Below are 21,277 nucleotides of genomic sequence, written 5' to 3'. Positions count from 1 at the left end.
TGCCTTGTCACTGCCAGCACGCCCCTTCTCCGGCCCACCAGCCTGGACACCACCCTGGCCGCCCCTGACCCTTACTTACCTGGAAACCTCACCTGCTGTGGCCTACAAACACCATGTCATTTTCTAAACTGGGAAGAATTTGGGGCGGGCCTCCTTCAGACGCAGAGGCCAACATAAGCTTCCGAGGTGACATTTGCGCAGAGACAGGAACAAAGTGGGGAGCGGAAGATGGGAGAAGGTTCCAGCAGGGGCACAGCACGTGGGGGGCCTGAACCCACAGCACCACCCAGAAACGGCAGGAGGCTACACAGGCCGGAGCGGCCAGGACAGAGACAGCTGAGCCCGGGGCCAGGAGCAAGGTCGGCTCTGACAGACCCGGGGGGCAGCACGGGGAGGGGGGTGGGGGGGGTGGGGGAGGGGGGTGTGGTCTGGACTCAGGAGCGGGTCACCAGGGCTTCCGAGCAAGGAACCGATGGGACCCGCAGTCTGTTGTACATGATCTGTGGGTAAGAACTCAGGGAGCCCCGTGGGGTCAGGGCCTCATCGTTGCGCACTGAGACGGAGGTGGCGAGAGCAGGCGGGAGGCCGAGCCTGGGAGGGGGGCGGTGGCGGAGCGACTGCGGGAGCCATCTGGGGCGGGAGCCCACTGGGGAGGGGTGCTGGGTCCGGTCTCAGGCGGGCAGCGTGTCGGCCACCATCTCAGCGTGAGCAGAAGCCTTGGGGCTGGTTCCCTGGGCTGCAGGCAGGCTTGGCCCAGGAGCGGCACGGTCAGAGAAGGGACCGGGGGAGACGCCCGCTCTGGACCGTCTGCTCAAGGAGGCGGGGTGCAGCCGGGGCACGAGAGCCCAGGCGGGGGGAGCAGGCACCAGCTCACCCCCCGTCCCCAACCTGCGACGCCCCGGCCCAGCGGGCTGGGGAGAGCGCAACCCTGCCGCCCGCCCTCCCCGGCCCTGCCTCCGGTGTGGCTGACCGTGCGGGTCCGTGTGAGCCCCACCGCAGCACCCCCAGTCCCTCCACACGTGCGTGTCCGGATGAACGCGCCGCACACGTGCTCACGTGTGGCACGACTCTCGGGTCCAGGAGACAAGTAACAGGGAAAACGACATCGGAGGGACAGGGCCACGCACCGGGCAGACCGCGCCACGCCCGCCAGACCAACGAGGACCGACAAGGATGTCCTCTTGAGCCCATTAACCTAAAACTCCCAAGTTCAAAGAGGGAGGGATTGATGTAACGACACGAAGCCAGAATCAGTAAGTAGAAAGGACAGACAGCCGGAAACACGGCATGGAGGTTGCAAAAGGAGAAATATCAGCGAGGCGGGCGGGCGGTTACGGACACGCGCCGAAGCCGGGCTGCAGGGTCAGCTTGAAGACGTCTCCCCTCAGGCTCAGAAAAGGATGAAACGGAGAATTCGAGTGTTGGCATCCACGTGGGGGGGGTGGAGGGGCGGTCCAAGTGGGAAGAGGTGGGAAGCAAGGACTGGGGAATGTTCAAATAGGCAGTTTTTAAAAATTAGAAAATTAGAGAAGATCTCAGACCTCACGCTGAAGGGTTCAGAGAGCTGGATGGGATCGATTGTGAAAATACTCCCTTAGGCTCTTTAATGCAAAACATGGTGAAGCGAAGGGAAATACTTCTTGGAAGAATGAGTCAGCGTGGTGTCCAAGGCGGGAGCATGATGACCCGAAGTGTTGAGGGAAAGCACTCAAGTGTCACATCCAGTGAATTATCACTGGAATGAATGGGGTAAAAACATGTCCCGAGTCCACAAAGTCTCAGAAGGGGAAACACCTTCCCCCTGAGAGGGGGGGGGGGAGCTCCCCCAGAAAGGAGAAAATAACCAGAAATTAGATCCAATACACAGGAAAGCCCAGTCCCTGAGACACGTGATGAAGTTCACTGCCGACTGGACAATGAGGCCCTCCACGTGGACAAATTCTGCACTTCTAGATTGTTCCGCTGTGGCTGGTGCGTGGGAGGCCAGGATTCCTGAAGGCAACCAATGCGCTTGCTCTATTCGGAGATGGGCAGCCTGATATCAATTTATTAAACTCTTGGAACATATAAATCTTGGCAGCAGCCATGAGGAGGAAGAAAATAGAACGTATAACCTTCAAGATTAGCATTTCCTTTATGGGAGGGGATAGAACATGTAAACAGAAACATTTCCCAGTGTAGCAGAAATTACAATAAATATAAGTGAACTTCCAAACTGCGCTGAGAGGCACGGCCCAGCTTTCTGCCTCTAGCCAGCTCAGAGCAGCCAGGGTTGGACTAGAGCACCCGGAAGCTGGGAGAATGTACGAGGTGGTCATTCTGGGCGTTTCAACGGGGAAGGATAGTGTTTTCTGAAAATGGTGCAGAGGCAGCTGGAGATTTGAATCATGAACCACCCTCATCGAATGCCACGTGCAAAAGCTGGCTCGGAAAGTGTTATAAACCGAAACATAAAAGCTAACACAAAGCTTTCTAGAAGGAAATCTAGAAGTACATACTCAAAACCTCGGGATAGGCACAGATTTCTTAAGCAGGGTCCATAAAGCAATAACCATAGAAGGAAAAAAATAATAAATTGCACTTCATCAAAATTAAAAGCTTTTCTTCAAAAGACACCATTAAGGAAATGAAAATTGTAGTCACAGATGGGAAAGAAATATTAACTCATTAAAAGAAGGCGATGCGTAATGAGAAAAGATTTCAACACTTCACTAAGCAAGACACACGGGTGGTCAGTGAATCCACGACACGGCGCTCAACAGCCCTGGTCTTCAGAGATGAGAAAGCCACTCACGCAGTGCAACCCACACCCGGTGTCTCTGAGGCTGTCAGCAGGGGTGCGAGGCCACACGGCTGGGAAGCTTCTGGAAACACCTCCTGGGGCCTCCTGGGGCCCCGAAGTTCTAGTAGGTATTTGCGCCAGAGAATGAAAACATGTCCACACAGAGACGTGTGTGCGTGTGCACACGGGAAGCAGCATGATCCGTCATAACTCCAAACAGGAAACAATCCAAGCGTCCATCAATGAATAAACAAATGGCGGAATATTCACAGACACAAGCAAATCACACACGTACTACCGGGGATGAGCGGCAAAGCCCGCTGAAGCAAACAGGCCGTGCACAAAGGAGAGTCCTCCATTTACATGAGGTCCTAGAACACACGAAGGCTCTAGTGCAATGGCGGTCAGGGCAGCTGCTTCCCGGGGAGGCGCAGGGAAGGTAGATGGACGTGTTCCATCCATCGACTTGGGTGGTAGCCACGGGTTGTCCACGTCGTAAACAGTGACAAGAGTCAGGTTAGCGGTTAAAGGTGGAAGCCGTGTGGCTATGTTGTTGTCAGCAAAGGTAGACTTCAAAACACAGAATGCGCCAGAGAGGAAGGGGTCGTGACATGAGGCCAAGGGGGCTGCTCACCGGGAGGACACGGCAGCCCTCGATGTGACAGGGCTGCAGAATACAGGAAGCAAATGCTGACCGAGGAGCAGGGGACAGACCCACAGCTGTCCTCGGTGGCACTAACACCCGCGCGGGAATCGGGAGAGAAAGCAGACAGAAGACCAGAGCAGACCTCTCCCCTGACCTGACCTGGCCGGCATTGCTAGAACTTTCCCCAGACCACAGCAAGCGACACCTCCCCGTCAAGCACATGTGGAAGGCTGGCCCAAAACAAGTGTCACAAATTTCAGATCAAACCGAGTAGTTCTCTGTCTACAACAGAATTACGTTAGAGACCAGCATTGAAGCTGGTCAAAGGGAGCTGACAAAGGCCAATGATGGGCATTTTCTGGAAGAGTCGATTAACATTTGATAAGAAACCCACCTCACTACTTAGCTACCGAAATGCAGGGGACGGCACAGGGAGGCACAGCGTGTCCCCACCAAAGGCACAGATGACAACCCTTGCCGTGGACGGGGCAACCGGGCCCTGATGCAGGGAGGCAAAGTGACACAGCCTGTGGGCCAACCACCTGACCACGGCGGATCCCGCGGGGCACAGGGCGGTCCGTTCCCGGGGTTACAGCCAGTAGAAATGCACAGATGTACCAAAACCTGCCCCAAGATGCTCATAGCAGAAATACTAGCTGTCCCAGGGACGCCTGGAGGGCACAGTCGATTAAGCATCCAACTCTTGGTTTTGGCTCAGGTCACGATCTCACAGTCTGTGAGTTCAAGCCCCGCATCGGGCTCTGCGCAGACAGCATGCAGCCTGCTTGGGATTCTCTCTCCCTCCCTCTCTCTTCTCCTCCACTCTGTCTCTCAAAATAAGTAAACTTAAAAGAAAGAAAGAAATACTAACAGCCCCAAACTGGAAACAGCCCGAATGCCATCGACTGGGAGATAGATAAATAAAGACCGGTGTATCCTCCCACGGCAACCCACAGGGCAGCCGGGACACGCCGACGGCGGCCAGTGTGGCTCGTGGATGGAGCGTGGACTCAGGCTGAGGGAAGGAAGCTGGCACGAGCGCACACTGTGTGATCCCCTCTCCGGCAAATTCCGGAAGAGGCAGGACTAATGGATGGCTGGGGGCTGGGGGCTGGGGGCTGGGGGCTGGCTGCACGGTCAGCCAGAGAAAACAGGTCAAGCTATGCCCTTGTCGCTACACCCGTGCGACGGGCAGATATCCAGACGCGGCGGCAGTTGAGGGATGGGACCCCTGCCAGCCGGGTGGACAGCATCTGGCATGATCTGCGGGAACCCGGCAGGAACCCCACCCCCAACTTACCATTGTTATTCAGACGGAAAGGGAAAACTCTAGAATAAAAAGTCCCAGAGCACAGGACCGTAGGAAAGGTCAGTGGTCACTGATGTGGGGACACACGCTGGGACCACGGGCCCGGCCCGTAAAGGTTCAGGTACTAAGCAGTTTCTGCTTTGTGGGCCACAAGGTCTCCATGGAAACTCCCAGGCCTGCCGCTGCGGGCCACGTGCCACAGGGCGTGTCCACATGCCCTGGCCAGCTTGGTCTGCTGCCCCAGGTGCCGTCGAGGGACTTAGAAACTTGGCGAGAAGGGGGAGGTGCACGGTCGCTTCGGACCTCGCACACGTGCGCGCCCACAGTTCTCCGTGCCCCGTCTCAGCTGGTGCAGGTGACCATGTGATGCCACGGAGAGACCAGTGCCGTTGAAAGAAGGATCTAACTCAATTTCCCAAGAGGGTACGCCATGCCCACAGGGCCACCAGGCAGGGCGAGGGGAAGGCCTGGGCCAGGGACCTGCAGGGCAGGGCGCACAGAGCCGCCCTCGTTGCCTGGGACCTGGCCCTGGGTGACTTCGGTGTCACGGCTGGGAGAAGCTGCTCGGAGTGGCCGGTGGTAACGCCTGGCCCCAGGCGGGGGTGGGGGGGGGGTGGGAGGGTGTGTGGCACACACATGTCCCGCTCCAGGCAAACGTCCACCACCCCCAAAACGGGCTGGCCCTGGGGGGCGTCTGTCCTCAGGCCCCCGAGATGCCAAACGTCACAAGATACAGAACATAAGAATGTGGTTAATACGAAGAGAGTTCAGGGCACGGTCCTGTGCGGTCACAGCGGCCTGAGCCATAATCCTCGAAAACGGGAAGGACGGTCTGCTCACAGGTGACGGGCAAGAAAACGCGTTTCCGTTTGCTCGGGTGGAGAACAGCGCTGAGCAGCTCCTTTGCGTTTACTGGCAGACCCAGGACCACGAGGGGGTCTCGGCGATGCCCGTGGACCCCGTGCCGCAGGACTCCACTCACGACCAGAAGGGGCCCGGTGGGCTTTCCGGGCGACCGTGGCGCCCTGAGTGTGGAGCGGAGTCCCGGGTCCTTGGTGTCTCGTCTAATAAAACTCCCCGAGGTGAGGGCTGAGATCGTGCACTTTGGTCACATGTGAAATCTGCCTCGATCCCAGAAGCAAAACCCTGGAGGCAAATACCACAAAATAGTGTGTGTCGTCCCCTCCTTTGGCGTGAGGGGAACCCGGTACTTAGGTTTTTGTGTGTGATTTTCTGACATTATTTATTGAGTCTCAAAAAAGCTCCACAAAGAAACAAAAACAGGGACGGGAAAGGCAGCGTCTCTGTCCCAGCGGCTCCGCGGTCTCTCCTGATCCAGAAACGAGTGTCCGCGGCTGGGCCAGCGCCAGGGCCCTCCCGCCACCACCGCCGCACATCTGGAGCCGGGTCCGACGCCGTCAGGACTGAGGGGACGACACGTGACACCCGCCTCTCGCGAAGGCTGCCCGGACGGCCCCCAGCGGGCAGGTGCCGGTCAGAGCCGGGCGGATGGGGCGGGACATTCAGAGCCTCGGGTCTCTATCCCGCTCCTGGGCGTGAGGACCTTCCGGCCCCAGTCAGGGTCCGCGTCACAGGCGCCTCACAGAGCGGGTGAGGGTGTGGCTGTGCCCCGGCACCACGGCCGACCGGGACCAGCGACCGGGCCTGGGCGGCGACCAGTCCTCGGACCGGATGCTTGGTCTGTGCTGGGTTCCGAACGTGACTCTTCTCTCCAGGCCGCCAAGTACCTCCGGACCCAGGACCTCGCGGGCCAGGCGGGGCTCCAGGCCCAGCTCCTACCTGCCACACGGCACCCCTTCAGTCAGGGGGTCTGGGGAGGTACGATTTTGACCATCAACATGAGGAACAGACTCCTTGGCCTCCGGGTGGCCTCTGAATACACTGTCCTCCCTCCCTTCCCCGGCACTCGGGGCCTAAGGGCTCCAGAGAAAGAGGGAGAGCCCGGGGACAGCACGTGCCCCCCCATGCCCCCCCAGGGCAACGTTTCCCCAGGGTCACGGGGATACTATTGACGTCGCCTTGGGGCGGGGGAGGGGGGGGAATGACACCGGGTCCCCCAGCTGTGGCTCCTCGGCTGTGCCGGCCGCGGGATGAAAGCCAGGGCTGGGAGGCCTGTGGGGGCCCCTCACATAGGACATTTCTCTGGGACCACACTGCAGAGGGTCCCAGAGTCAGCCCGGGCAAGGTGTCCTCGGGGGCCCTCACCATGGCCACCGAGCCTGTGCTTCAGAGAGGGTCTCCCAAGGGGCTGTGTACAGAGGGGACCCACAGGAGGTCAGGGAGAGCCCGGACAGGGACCCCGGACACTGGACACTGCTCCGGGACCTTCACCACTACCCGTGTCCACTGGGAGTCTGCAAATGCTTGCCGAGGACTTCCCAGGACCCCAGGAAGACAGATGTCCAGCGTCCCTGGTGCGAAGGGTACCTGTGCCCATGGGGCGCCTGTCGCTAGACTCCCCCGCACGCTGGCCCAGAACTCGCATGATCACTAATTTACCCAGAATAAAACAAAACAAAGCATCCCTGCTTGGACCCACCCCTGGCAAATGAGATTCCAGAGTCTGCCGCCTGGCCTCTGCGGGGGCCAAGAGAGCCAGCCCGAGGACGCTGGTGGGTGGGTGGGGGTGCAGATGCCCGGGCCTCTGTGATCCCACAGGGGTGAGGGGAATTGGGGGCTGACGGTGGCAGAAGGTCGTGGCCCTCGGGACAGTCGGGACTGCTAGCTGCTTGCTGAGTGGTCGGACGCGTGTCCTGGGCAGGAAGCCAACGTGTCACCATGCTCCAGATAAACTTTAATAAGACGTAGGCGGTGACCCGCCCTCCAGACAAGAACAGGCATTTCCTAGCCGTCCTTTCCAGCCCGGCCGCCCCCCAGGCAGGTCTCAGCAGGACCGAGCCAGCACCGGCTCCCCCGGGGTGCAGTGACCCTTTCCAAGGCTGTCTCACAGTGGGCAGAAAACAGGGGGACAATCTGGCAAATGCTGTGACCCCACGCAGTTGAGGAACCCCTAGGACAGCCAGGCACAGACCTGGGGCTGCGGGCGCCTGGCCCCCGTCCCGCTAGATCATGCCGGCCAGCCAGGGGGGCAGGAAGAGACCCGCGGTCCCCAGCAGGCAGACGAGGACGAACACCCACAGGAAGATGCGGTCGATGACCATGGCCACGTACTTCCAGTCCTCCTTTACCTGCAAACACAGACGCGTGTGGTCACTCCCAGCCCACCGCCCTCAGGCCTCCAGACGGCGAAAACCTTCTAGAACCTGGAACTTTTCCCGGCAGGATCTCCATTTCCCCTCCTGGACACCCAGGTAATCGGGGTGACCGCCTGCTGAGCTGAGCAGGAGGGGCTCAGGGACGCATCCTGCAGGCCGGGCCTGGGGTTTGGTGCTCTGGCCCACCTGACTTCACCTGCCTGGCCAGAAGCCCCAGGGCCAGGGAGGTGGAGAGCCTCTGGGACCCCAGCAGCCAGGCTGCTTTATGGTGACGTTTGCTCTCACCTCACCAAAGCTGGGACGGACGCCATGGAGAGCATCAGGTGCGCCCCCATTTTGCAGATGAGGAAAGTGAGGCCCAGAGAGGGGATGCCCACATGCCTTGGCTATTCAGGGTCAGGGCCAGGAGCACCCTCGGGGCCTCCCCCGCAGTGGACCACGTCCAGAAGGCGACAGCCGAGGCCCAGCTGCCCTGCACTCCCACCCACCCTGAGCACCCCCCAAGGGGCGGTGCTCACAGGCCAGCTGCCCTCCTGAGTCAGCGGGGTCTCTTAGCTCTGTCTCTAAGGTCCCTGGGCGGGAGTGGGGGGGACAAGCAAACGGCAGACCAGGGCACTGCGGGCAGGCTCGGAGTGGGGCACGGCAGCAGGAGCGGAGGGCTCCTCAGAGGTGGTGAGGATGCCCTGGCTTGAGGGGAGGTCCCGGACACGGAGGCCAGAGGGCACGTCACCTGCGGCCATTCACCTTTAGAAAGGAGGCCGTGCTGTCCACTCACAGGTGGGGACCCTGAGGCACAGAGGGCAGCCCAGGGCAGAGGCTCCGAGAGGCACAAGCGGTGGCGGGCTGGGCGGGTGGGCCGCCTGGGCAGGGGTGGGCTCAGCCCTCGTTCTGGGGTGTGGAGGGTACAGAGGGCCCTTCACTGCCATTTTCTGCTCTGATTTCTCAAGTCATCAGAGACATCCTGAGGGTTTCAAAGCAAACCGAAGCCGGAGGGCAAGCAAGGCCACTTATAAATAAGAAGTCCATCCGGGACCCTCCGTTCCAGGGAGGCTGAGACAGACACACACACACCTCCGCTTTGTCTTTGATCCCCCCGCACCCGTCCCCCATCCTGCGGATGAAAGGCCCTCGCGGACAAAGCCGCCCAGAGCGTCCAAGGCCCGTCCTCGTCAAGGCAGCCTGGCGACGCTCCCAAACCAGAACCAGGTCGTGGCGGCCAGACCCGCGATGCGGATAAAGGACGGGCCAGGCCCCCTCCAGACAGGCACCGCCAGCCACTGGGCTCCCTGAGGATTCTGGTTCCACTTCTAACGGCATCAGTCCCTCCTCAGCACTGCTCGGACCCCCCAGCTGTGCTCCCACCCCCAGCTCGGACCCCCAGCAGTGCTCAGACCCCCAGCTGTGCTCCCACCCTGTGCTCAGACCCCCAGCTGTGCTCCCACCCCCAGCAGTGCTCCAACTCCCCACCAGGGCTCGGATCCCCCAGCAGTACTCGGACCCCCAGCAGTGCTCGGACCCCCACATCGACTTAGGGAACCATCTGTTCTTTAAGAGCTGGCAGCAAAATGGGGTCCAGGGCAGAACCTTCTGGAAACCTCCAGAACAGCTTCACAGCCTCTTGAGGTTCAGCAGGGTACCTGGGAAACCGGGGACGTGCTGTGCAGGCAGCACCCCTGATCCTCTCCAGGGCTCACTCAGCCATGGGGCACATGGTCCTGGGGCCACACGTGTCCCATAAACAATCAGGGGCCATTACCCAAGGTGCAGGCAGGGACAGCAGCGTCCCCATCGTGGCAGCAGCAGCACCGACAGGCAGGACACAGTTGACAAGGGCAAGGTCAATGCAGCAGGGCAGAGGTCAGGCCCCAGGCTGACCAGCAAATAGCGGTCCAGCAGACTGACCAGGGCCAGAGACCCCTCTCACTTCCTCTGCCTGTGCTTTGACCTTACAGATGTCCCCACCTCACTCCTGACTACATGAGGTCCTGAGATTTCAGCCAAGTCTGAGCTGGGACGGGTGGACAAGCATCACTACAAGGAAAAAGGAACGTTCCCTAGCGGTGGGGGTCAGGCAGAGATGGCCCGTCCCTGGGCCCAGTGCCCACCAGCTGGGCGTCCCGGGCACATCCAGTAACCTCTCCTTCGTGAGCCAAGCGCAACAGGTGCGTGGCAGTCCTATCTCAGCCCTAGGGGCTGACACTCAGCAGAGGGACTGGGGACACTGTCAGGGCGCCCTCCGACCCCTACCAGTGACTGTGCTCCTCCACAGCTGGGGTCCCGGGGTCCCCAGGTCCTTGTAGCCAGGCCAGCGATAGAGCCCCTTCGCCCACGACTCCCAGCTTGACATGTGGGGTGCTGGCCGAAGAGGCAGGGCTGTGCCCCAGACCCCAGTCCTTCCCGCCCCCTACTCCTCCTCCTCCGCCCCGGGGCCCAGCCACCCCCAGCCCCTCCCCAGAAGCCCACGCCCCGCTTGGACAGGGCTTTCCTGCAGGCCAGCAATAGCGCCCAGACGTCCTGGGCCTGCCTTCTGTCTGCAGGATCCCTGTGTCCTGAACAGCAAGGACGCCCCTGCGGTCCACTCTCCGCTAGACGCTCTGGGCCACCTGCCCCAGTGCCACCCCTGGGACCTCCCGCCAGCGTCAGATGCTCAGGGAATAGAGAGCAGGACAGGGTCGGGGCTCGAGGTGCGTGCGTCCCAGAGCTCAGTAGCCTGGGTCTGGGCCCCGGCCTTTGGACTTTTCCCTGGCCGCTCCCTCCTCCGGAGACGAAAGAGAGGCAGAGAGCGTCTGTCCAGCCAGGGACACCTCCAGACACAGCCATGGGCAGAAACTTACCGAGAAGTCCGTGTCTTCCGCCTTCAGATGGTCTGCGATGTACTGGACGCCCTCTACGGCCCGCGTCAGCGCCGGGGACAGGGGCAGGTGCCGGGGCGCGGCTTTGGTGCCGCGGGCTTTGAGCGCGGCGTTTGGGGACGGCTCCTTCTGGCACCTGCACTTGCACGGAGAGGGCTGGTCTGGAGGCGGGAGCTCGGCCGAGCTGGCCTTCAGAAAGGCGGGGGAGCCGGCCACGGGGCCCCCGGCCTGGGAGGCGGCATCGTCTCGGGGAACGCGGCACTGGATGCTCCGAGACCGGCACCGGACGCCGTCCTCCGCGGCTTCGGCGGGGCTGGACACGTGCTGGGCACTCAGGGACCGGGCTTTGGCGAGCCCCGGGGCCCGGGGGCCGGAGGGCGGGCGGCAGGGATCAGGCGAGGGGCAGGGGCTCCCGTTCTCAGCCTCCGAGGGCTGCGGGGCAGGGACCTGGTCCGAGGGCGGCTTGCAGGCCGCCCGGGCCTTGGCCGGCTCGTCCAGGGGGCCGCGGGAGGACGGGGAGGGCGAGGCGGGCGAGGGGCCCTGGCTCTGAGCTGCGCTCGTGAGGGTGGGCTCCCCCTCGGGCTCGGGCCAGAAGCCCGGGGCGCCGGCCACCTTGTGCATGGACTCGATGAGCCGCCTGCAGTTGTCCTTGACCACCGACGGCCGTTTCATGAAGAGCAGGCGGGGCACGACGTCCAGGAAGACCCGGCGGACCCAGGCGGGCATGGTGTGCGTGCGCGGGGAGCGGTGGTGCACGTTGAGCACGAAGACGGTGATGACGATGGACAGCGTGACGAAGATCATGGTGAAGAGCAGGTACTCGCCGATGAGCGGGATGACCAGGGAGGTGGAGGGGATGATCTCGGTGATGAGCAGCAGGAAGACGGTGAGCGAGAGCAGCACGGAGATGCACAGCGTGATCTTCTCTCCGCACTCGGACGGCAGGTAGAAGACCAGCACCGTGAGGCAGGAGATGAGCAGGCAGGGGATGATGAGGTTGATGGTGTAGAAGAGGGGCAGGCGCCGGATGACGAAGGCGTAGGTGATGTCCGGGTAGACCTCGGCACAGCACTCGTACTTCCTGGTGTTGTAGGTGCCCACGGCGTCCACGATGACCCACTCCCCGCTCTCCCACAGGTCCAGCTGGTCCACGCGGCTGTGCATGTTCACCAGGTCGATCTTGGCCTTGTCGTAGGTCCAGGACCCGAACTTCATGGTGCAGTTCTGCTGGTCGAAGGGGAAGAAGGTGACGTCGATGCTGCAGGAGCTCTTGTAGATGGCCGGGGGCGTCCACTGGACCCGCCCGTCGTGGAAGAGGTGGGCCTTGGTCAGGTGGGTGACCGCAAAGTCCCCGTCCGCGCTGCGCAGGAAGAGAGGGGCGTGAGACCCCCCCGGCACTGCTCCCGGCTCACGGGCGCGCCCCCCGGGGGCGGGGCGGGGCTGGGGGCCCCCGGGCGCGTCGTGGTCAGCCACCTGCCTCAGCTTATCACCCCTACCCTGGGGGGACACGCGGCTTGGCGGCGATCCCGTGAGGGGGAGAGGCAGGGAGGGGGCCCTGCGCCGGGGCAGGGGCGGGGGGCCTGGCAGCCGGTCCGTTTCTGTCCTGGAGCCAGGAACTGGTCTGGGCCAGGGCCCGCGGGCAGCCTAAAGGGGGGTCAGGTCCCTGCAAGGGTCCGAGGTCGGGGAGCTCCCGTCCCCGGTGTGAGGACGAGGGGGGCCCTCCCCACGGCCCAGGGCGGAGGGCAAAGGGCACGGCTCCTCAGAGGGTCCTGGCCCCCACCCACACCCCGTGCACATGACGGCACGGACGTGAAAATGGCTGCGGGCACCAGGCCACAGAACCCCGCAGGGTCTCGGGGGACTGGGCCTGGTCCCCTGCAGGTCACCTAGGGGGTTGGGCCAAGCGGGACGGGGGCCTGTCTGGTCACCGTCTCCTGCCCCAGACCAGGCGCGCCCGCACCACTGGGCACTTTGCTACTCTCTCTCTGCTACCCCCACAACTCACAGGTGAGGTTACTCCCCTCCTGCACAGGCGAGGACCCCAGGCCACATGAGCAGGAGACGACAGGGCCAGGCCCTGGCCATCCGCCCTCTTGCCTCGCCCTTGGCCGGGGGCGGGTGTTGGCTCCTGTCCACAGGCCGAGCGGGCACAGAACAGGGCCGGGGGGATACTGTCTGTGACCCCAGGCTTCCCAGACAGCAGCGTCTGCCTCACTGCCTCCACGAGTGTGCCTGGCGAGTGTGGAGTGGGGCCCAGGAACCTCATCGGCTCCTGGAGTCGGTCCTGCTCTCCTCTGTGGCTGGAAGCCCCTGGTTGCCAGCAGGGTCCCCGGCCAGTGTCACCACTCTCCTGGCCTCAGTCTCCCCGAGGCGTGGTGGCCACGAGCAGGTGGAGACAGCGGCAGCCCCAGGCTTGGCTCTGAAGGGCTGGCAGGGAACCTCCCCACGGCCCCACGGAGCCCCAAGGACAGTGGCTCGAAGACCGTGGAGGTGGGGGTTCACCACAACCTGCTGGCACAGCAGCTCAGCCAGAGAAGCTGCCGGCAGACCCCAGACCCTCGACACCAGCTGCTCAGCCCCGGGTGTGGGTCAGGCGCCCACCAAGGGCTCAGAGCCCAGCCTTCCGTGCCGGCCCACACCCCTGCTTCCCACACCCACCGCGGGTGCACTCAGCCCGGGCCTAGAAGCCCGCGGCCCCAGTGAACACCTCCCCGTCCCCCGCATCCAGCTCAGAGACCCCCCCCTCCATGCTCTCAGTGGGCACCAACCCGATCCCATGACCTCCATGACCCTTCCTAGCTGAAGTCTAGGTCGGTGGCAGGTGGAGACCCACAAATGCATCCCCACGAAGAGGGGCAGGGCTTTCCACTGGGGGCCGCTGGACGCTGGCCTGGGGCTGAGGCTCTCTCCCCGGCAGGATGACGCAAGACTGTCCTCCCTCGGCAACATCCCTCCAAACCCAAAGCCTTGCCCCTCTGAGGCACAAAGCAAATGAACCAACGCCACTCAGCAAACATTCTGCACGGAGATCAGAGGCTCCAGTCGGTGGCGTGAGCCCGGCAGCCCTGATCCTCCAGGCAGGGCAGGGAATGTTCCAGAAGTTCACGGAAAGCAAGCCCAGGAACTGGGAATCTGCACCCAGGCCTCTGGGTTTTGATGCCCACAGACAGGATCGGAGTTTTCTCCTGGGACACAGCCCGCTGACCCCTGCGGCCACGCCCCCACGTGCCCCCAGCCGCAAGGCCCCTGTCTCCTGGCCCGGCCCAGCCCCGGCTCAGATCCCCGGGATGCCTCCCAGGAGGCCGTGCTCGTCTGGACCTGAGGAAGCAGAGGATCTCAGAAGGCGGCCCGGAGGGTCCAACGTCTTCCCGGCCCGGCCCCGAGGCCCCGGCGGTGCAGGGGCGAGGCCTGGCGCCAGGGGTGTCTGGCTCCACGGCAGGCGTCCAGCAGGGCTGTGCCTCGGGGAGCCGAGGGGCGTGGACGTCGGGACTGGACGGGCAGAGCCCGAGCACGTTCTACGGCAGAGCAGGGGTGCCGTCCCAGCCTGTCCGGGCCCCCCGCTCCAGGCCCCGCGAACCCCCATCCGTGTGGTGCTGCGTGTAAGAGGCCTTGCGAGACACTCTGTCCCCAAGGGCTCACGTGGAGAAGCCCCCAAGTGGACAGACAGCACGGCCTCCAACCAAGGGGATTCCCCAAAGCTACCAGAAAGCTGCTCCCCCTCTTTCCCCTCACCCAGTGGCCCAGGGCGACCACCCGGCCACACTCAAGTGGACAGCAGCCTGGTCAGCGGCCTCCCGTTGCCCCTGGAAACGAGCCCTCCTGGTGGCCGTGGCTTGGCCACCATCGGCCACCGGCTCCGGGACCCTTCCTCGCCCACCACCGCAGCCCTGAGCAGACAAAGCCTCTGTGCCGACCACAGCCTCACAGAGAAGCTGGGGGTCCACCCGCCACCTCCCCCAGGCACCCGGAAGGAGCAGAAACAAGGAGGGACTTTGAGTGTAGCCCCATCCTGGGCTGCAGTCCCGGGGGGTCTGTACAGATCCCAGAGCTGCTTCTCAGCCAACACGTCCTGCCCAGGGAGGGTCTGGTGTGAGCACAGCAGGAAGGCTCCCCTGGGGGCCCAGGGCGCTGACACTGATGCGCATCCTCTGAATCCGCCACTCAGACGGTGTGGTGCTAGGTCCTGGGGTGAGGGGTGTGGGGAGCAGACCGGGGACCCCGGGAGGGCTGGGGTGGCGGCAGGGGCTGGTCGTAGAGAGCAGAGGACCGTGCCCTGCGGAGAGAGCCTTCCCCTCGCGGAGCTGACCCCCTCTAATGCATCTCGGAGAACCCTCCAGCTCTCCCGCTGTTATTACTGGAATCAATTAAGTTGGAAAAGGAGCCCAATCGTTCTTAATCAAATAGCAACGTTTTATAGGTCAGGCCCATTGCCCGGGGGCCCGGGAGGGGCTTTGTACCACAGCCCGCTGGGGTCTGGCAGTGGGGAGGGCAGGGGTCCGGGGGGGAGCTAAGTGCTGCCACTTGCTTTGTTCGTAATTGTAACTGCTGTGGGAGCTGCTGCCCCGGCCTGAGCCTGAACAAACAGCCCAGCTGTGACCCGGCAGTGACACGGGGACAGAGGAGGACGTCGTCGGGCTGCCCTGGGCTCAGGATCCCCCAGCAAGGGTCCCGGGAAAGGATGAGTTGGAGCCCACCCCCTGCCACGGCCGTGCCTGGAAAGCACCGGCTTCCTGGCACAGAACCACCACATCCAAGAACAGATTCAGGGAGGCGTCCGGGGGCCACTCGCTCAGCAGCGTGGAGGTGCCGGTGCTGGGAAGGCTGACCGCACAGGGGGACTGGGGACACCGAGCTGGGCCGGGTGGTTGTGTGCGTGGCAAGGGACCACCTGCCCGGCTGGGGACAGTGAGTGCGGCCGGTAGGGGGGCAGCTCTGGGGCCTGCAGTCGCCCTGGGGCAGGACTGGGGCGGGGGGGGGGGGGGCTGGTCCAGGCAGGGACAGAGCCCCCAGGGCCCTTGTCTCCTGCTTTGCTCACCCCCCTCCCCTTCCAGAGGCCTCAGCCCTGGCTCCCGACAGTGGGGCCCACACAGGCCACCACCTCTTGCTCGCGCCTGGATGGCCTGGATCACTGGCACCCGGACACAGGTACCTGCACCCCTGCCCGCCGACCTCCCAGGGGCTCACTTGTTGTAAAGGACGATGTCCGGCCGCCAGATGAGCTCGGAGGGAATGCGAATGGAGGTGACGTTCTCGTAGTCGGCAGGGTCCCAGCGCAGCTTGTAGTCATGCCATTCCTGGGGGCAGGGGGGAGGTGGGGGGGAAGCCACAGCTGGGAGGGGGAGGGCCGTGGGGGAGAGGTGTGGGGGAGGGGGAGAGGGAAAGAGGAGAGGAGGGGGAAGGGGAGAGGGAAAGAGGAGGGGAGAGGGAGGGGGAGAGGGAAAGAGGAGGGGAGGAGGGACAGGCAGGGAGGGGTGTGGGGGGAGGAACCAGGGGTGGAGGGGGCCGCACTCGCTCACCTGCTTCACCCACACGTTAGTCGTCATCATCTGGTTCTTCTCATCCTGGGACACAGAGAAGGGCCATTGTTGTAACTCCCTTGGGTGACTGGAGCCTCCCTGTCTCTCTCTCCATCTCCCTCCCCCCTTCCTCCTTCTCTCTCTACTCCCCCTCTCCCCCTCACCCCCCACTCTCTGGGCCCTGAGTATTTTCCTCACCCACAAAGACAGGCCTGTGCTGAACACGGGAAGCAGGCGACCTCAGAAGGAGTGAGTGCCCCGTCCCTGGAGGCAACCAAGCCCAGGATGGTCAGCCCGAGGGGATTTAGAATGTGGGGACAAGGACCCTGAACCCTCCCAGAAGGAGAGTGGGGACAAGGCTTGCCTGACTTCTCAGGCGGCCAGGGCCTGGCGCTCCCCCAGCCACACAGACGTGTGAGATGGCGAGTGTGATGGCTCCCAGGCTGCTGCTGGAGGACAGCTGCCCTCTGGGGACCCTGCCAATGTGCTCCACCCTCCCAGCTGCTCAAGACCGCCCTTGGGCAGGTGTGTCCTCGGTGACCAGGCGCCTGCGCCTCCGGCCGACCGTCATTAAAGCAAGCTGGGTTCGCACAGGCCCCGCGCTCACCAGGCTGGCCCCTCGACAGACTTGCCCTGTAGGACCAGAGCCTCAGCACCTTGAGGACAGGTAAGGGGCTGGAACAGGGGAGGTGGGAGCGGGAGGCCCGGCCGGTTCCCTCTCGAGGTCACAGTGTGGTCACCTGTCCAGGTGAGGAGGCTGGACCACACACCCTGAGAAGTCCCGTGGCCCCGCCCTGCACTGCCCTCACCCCCCCCTTATTCCCTACCGGCGAATGGGGAGGGGCCATCTGCCACGGTTCTGCTGGGGAGCACCGTCCTCTGGGCCGTCAGACCCCAACACGTGATGGAGCCTTTTGGAGAGCAGCAGGGACGGGGGTCCGTGCAGAACACGGAGGTCTGGGACGGGAAGTCCCGGGGCCTCACACTGAGCCCTGTGGCACTGATGCCGGCCTCTGTGGGCCACAGCACACCCCAGCCCCCATGGGTCACACCTAGGAGGGGGCTGGCCCCAGGTGGGCCCTTTGCCCAAGGTTCGGGGAGGACCCCCTCAGAGTGCCCGTTGCCCACAGGGTCCCGAGGGCAGGGGGCCAGGCAGAGAGGCACAGGGTGCCGGGAGCAGTGTCTGAGCAAGGCTCTCTGCACCCAGCGATGGCCTGACATCCCCCCCACCCCACAACCCCCTGTGCCAGGAACACACAGGCCAGTGGGAAAGACCGCTGAAACCAAAGAAATCCGAAGGATCACCAAACCAGAACGGTGTCCGGTGCCCGGACGGGGGTCAGGGTGGGGTCTTGTCCCCAAAGGCTCAGGCCTGGGCCCCTGCCCACCTGCCTCCCCGGGGGACAAGCTCCCAGCCGGCTAGTTCAGGGAGAGGGGACCGTGTCCCTTGCCGCCCCCAGGCACTGCCCTTGATCCTGCTCTCCCCCAGACCCACCCGGGGCAGGCCACCCAGCCGCCTGAGCAGGGCTGTCCCCCCCCCCATCCAAGTGTGACCCGAGCGGGCCCTGGAGCCGGTGTTGGACACAATGTCCAATGACCTCGGCAGCACGGTCCTGCCCGGTGCTGCCTGGCCCATCACGCCCCTGCCTGGCCCCAGTCCTGCCCTGCCCTCCGGCGGACAGTCTGCCCCTGCTGTACCCCGTCCAACCCACCCCCCGACCTCCCCAGGCTCAGGACGAGCTTCAAGGCGACAGGGCCTGGCCTCCTTCCTCACCAGGGACTCCTCGGCTCTCCTGCAGGTGTGAGCTCACACACGTGAGCACGCCCTGCCCAGACACAGCCCTGCAGCCAATGCATGAGCCCTGCAGGGGCTGGGCAGAGAGGGGCCCAGACGTGTGCCACCGGGCCGCTCATCAGCACGCGCGTGTGCAGGCGTGCCCCGGGCCAGCTCTGGTGCACACAGAGGAGCCTGGGGGCTCCTCTCATCCTGCCAGGCACGTCCCTCACCAGGACTGGAGCCGACGTGCCCCAGGCCTCAGGCTCTTCCGGGCACTGGGAGCCGAGGCTCTGTGGTGCCCCGAGGAACCCAGGTAGACGGTCCGGCTCGGAACTTTAAGCGGCAGGCGGCCAAGGGCCGCCTCTGCCCCTGTTTGGGGACCTCCGCGGGCTCACCAGCCCAGTGCCTCAGCCAGGAGCACTTTGCAGGCGTAGTTTGAGGTCTGGCTCCAGAAGGCCGGAAGCCTCGAGTCTGGACACCGCTGAGGACAGGTAGACTGACCAGGTCTCCCAACCCACAGGGCCCGCACGCAGCCCTTTCTGTCCCCCCTTCCCAAAGCCTCTCAGACGCTGCCCAGGAAGCCGGACAGGCTGCCTTTCCACGTCACGGGAGAAAAGACCGGTGGCCACCGGATACACACGGCGCCAGTCTGGGATCAGGGCCTCCAGACCCCGTAGGCCTGGGGCCCCCTCGTGGTGAGCGAGCCAAGCTCCCCGAGGCCCCCTCCTGGCCGGGCTGGAGCCTCCCCTCCAAGGCACTTGGGCCCCCACCCCAGTGAACCCACTACCCAGTCAGATCTCCCCCACAGGATGGGCCCCGACCCCAGATGGATGCCCCTGCCCTTCCAGAGCTGTGACCATTTGGAGACGGTACCCCCAGCTCCCCCTCCGCCCCAGCAGTCTCCTCGGTCCCTAACCAGGAAGATAAATGCACCCAAACCTGTCCGAGCCTTGCTGGGACACCGTGTTCCAGACCAGTGGGTAGCGGGGCTCTCCTAGACCAGGGGGCACAAGGGTCGCATCTCAAGCCCCCGGCCCCTCCACTCACAAAACCTCCTGCAGCCTGACCACTCGCAGCCGGGGCAAGTGCCCCCACCCCCCAGAGGCACGTTCTGCTCTTGGCTTCTGAAGGACATGGCCCCGGCCTGCTGCTGACACTCTGGCATTGTGGGTTCCCACGTGGGGGGCGGCGGGGAGCAAAGCTCCGGGTGGGGGTGCACAAAACCCGTCTTTCCTCTGGGCTCCCCCGCAAGGGCGGGTGTGCAGGACTCTGGCGGGGCTGGACACACGCGGCCTGCACAGAGAGCAGACGGCAGCCCCCCGCCCCTCCAGGCGCCCCGGCCAGGCCGGCCTCCTCTAGGGCGCAGGGGCGCCCCTCAGGCAGAACCTCCACTGCGGTGTGTGAAGGCCGAGGCCCAGCGCTCCCCGCTTCCCCTGCTCGGCACCTACCACGTCAATGAGCTGTGCGATGGACAGCCCGAAGTGGACGAGAACCACGTCCGAGATGTTGGCCACGGGCCGGGACCACTTGTTGTAGCCAGCGAAGAGCTTCTTCAGCAGCCGTTCCTCTGCGTGGGCCCGGGTCTCCACGTGGCTGCTTGCTGTGGGGACAGGAAGGTGTGCAGCTCAGGGGCGGAAGATGGTGGGCCCACCGGCTGCCCGCTCCGGCCTCCCACCTGGCCCCGGCTTCCTTCCAGGCCCATCCACCTCAGGACATTTGCACATCCTGCCCTACTCCGGCCTCGGTTTCCCTCCTACCCTCTGGGTAAAAGTGTAAGTTCCTCAGGGAAGCCTCTCCAGACCCCTCAAGCACCCGGCACTGTACCCCCAAAACAGACAACTGATCTGGTAAGAGCTGACTGGGGTAAGTCTCCCTGCCAGACGTGACTTCCGGAAAGAGGGGCTGCATCTCCAGCTACTAGCAGACTTCTGAAAACACAAGGTGGGGATAACCACAGGATTCCAGGACACTGGGGACCCGTCCAAAGAGGGGGAGGGGGGATGGACAGCCGGCTTCCTGTAGCTGCCAGCAACCCTGAGTTACCACCCAGACCCGGACGACCACTCCAGCACCCTGTGTTCTTGGACAGACACGCAGACTGCCTTCCATGAGTCAAGGGTGACCCCCCCCCCAACACACACTCTGCTTCCTGGGAGGGGCCACTCTGACCCAGCCCAGCCTTGCTGACCAGTCTGTGATCTGAGGACCTCTCTGTCTCTCCTGGGCACCTGCACTGGGGCCACTGCATCATAAGGGGATTTGGGGAGGGGAACAGGGTACCAGCTCACCTGTAAGTCACACACAGGATGTGAAAAGGGGGTCCACCAACATTCCTAGGTCGGTCTTTGACCAGCGGGACCCTTCACTCTCAGTCCAGAGCTCCCCAGCCCAACCTTATTCTTCCTGGTCCCTTGGACCAGGAGGGTATAGCCCACCCCTCACGGGGGAGGCCAGGAGCTTCAATTCCCCCCACCAACCTATGAATAACAAGGTGGCTGCCCAGGGGGTGGGGGGAGGGGAAGGCGGAGGGGGCTGGGACTTAGGCTGTCCCACTGAGCCTGGGGGAGCAGAAAAGGTGCGGGTGGGGTGCGGTCAAGGGCGGGAGCCACCGCTCTGATCCCCCAAATCAGGAGCAGGCATGGGGGTGTCTGCATTAAAATGTGGCCAAATGGATAAAGAGGGGGAGAGATGGGCCCCGCCTCTCTTTACCCAAGTTGGAGCTTCTGGGTCCAGCTCCCCAAACAGCAGCCCCCACCCCCACCCAAACCTGTCTCCCGCATTCGCGGGTGAGTTAACTCCTTCCTTGCCCCGCTCGGTCCGCACCGCAGGACAGCCTTTGCGTCTAGGGTGGGGGAGCCTCCGCGCTGCCCCGTTGCGCGCACCCGCGGCTCGGGACCGCAGCCAGGAGCCTCCCCTTCTCTGGCTCTGGAGAGCCGAGGCCGCCCTGAACTGGACGAAAGGGGGGCCTGTCTAGCGCCCCGAAACTTACCGGGCAGGAAGCCGGCCCCCAGCAGCAGCAGCAGCGGCGGCAGCAGCGGCGGCGGCGGCGCCCCCGGGCCCCCGAGCTCCATGGCGCACCGAGCGGGCTCTAGACGCGGGCGGCTCCCGTCTCCGCCGCGCCCCCGCTCCGAGGCCCGCGCGCGCCCAACTTCATGCCCC

At 63.9% G+C, this 21,277-nt stretch overlaps 1 protein-coding gene across 2 annotated transcripts; it reads right to left on the bottom strand.

The window, feature by feature from the left end:
• Positions 1-7,540: 7,540 nt before the first annotated feature.
• CHRNA4 (cholinergic receptor nicotinic alpha 4 subunit) lies at positions 7,541-21,189 on the bottom strand. Of its 2 annotated transcripts, XM_030309205.1 has the most exons (6): positions 21,108-21,189; positions 19,567-19,718; positions 16,342-16,386; positions 16,010-16,119; positions 10,808-12,185; positions 7,541-7,946 (listed from the first exon to the last, which is right to left on the bottom strand). In XM_030309205.1, the coding sequence occupies exons 1-6, from the start codon at positions 21,187-21,189 to the stop codon at positions 7,821-7,823; spliced, it is 1,893 nt and encodes a 630-aa protein (XP_030165065.1). In that variant the 3' UTR covers positions 7,541-7,820. The 2 variants fall into 2 exon arrangements, with proteins under 2 accessions (XP_030165065.1, XP_030165066.1); XM_030309206.1 differs by lacking the exons at positions 16,342-16,386; positions 19,567-19,718; positions 21,108-21,189 and having other exon boundaries at positions 10,808-12,049; positions 16,010-16,066.
• Positions 21,190-21,277: the final 88 nt, after the last annotated feature.

Source organism: Lynx canadensis, chromosome A3, assembly GCF_007474595.2.
Source record: "Lynx canadensis isolate LIC74 chromosome A3, mLynCan4.pri.v2, whole genome shotgun sequence".
Taxonomy (NCBI): domain Eukaryota; kingdom Metazoa; phylum Chordata; class Mammalia; order Carnivora; family Felidae; genus Lynx; species Lynx canadensis.
The sequence above is the reverse complement of the archived record's forward strand: the minus strand, read 5'-3'. Positions and strand labels throughout refer to the sequence as shown.

Excerpts from the sequence above, each read along its gene's own strand:
- CHRNA4 (XM_030309205.1), bottom strand. The coding sequence starts at position 21,189 with ATGGAGCTCGGGGGCCCGGGGGCGCCGCCGCCGCCGCTGCTGCCGCCG. Across the intron at positions 19,719-21,107 it reads GGGGGCCGGCTTCCTGCCCG|CAAGCAGCCACGTGGAGACC; the intron begins GTAAGTTTCGGG and ends CTGTCCCCACAG. Across the intron at positions 16,387-19,566 it reads TCGCACAGCTCATTGACGTG|GATGAGAAGAACCAGATGAT; the intron begins GTAGGTGCCGAG and ends TCTGTGTCCCAG.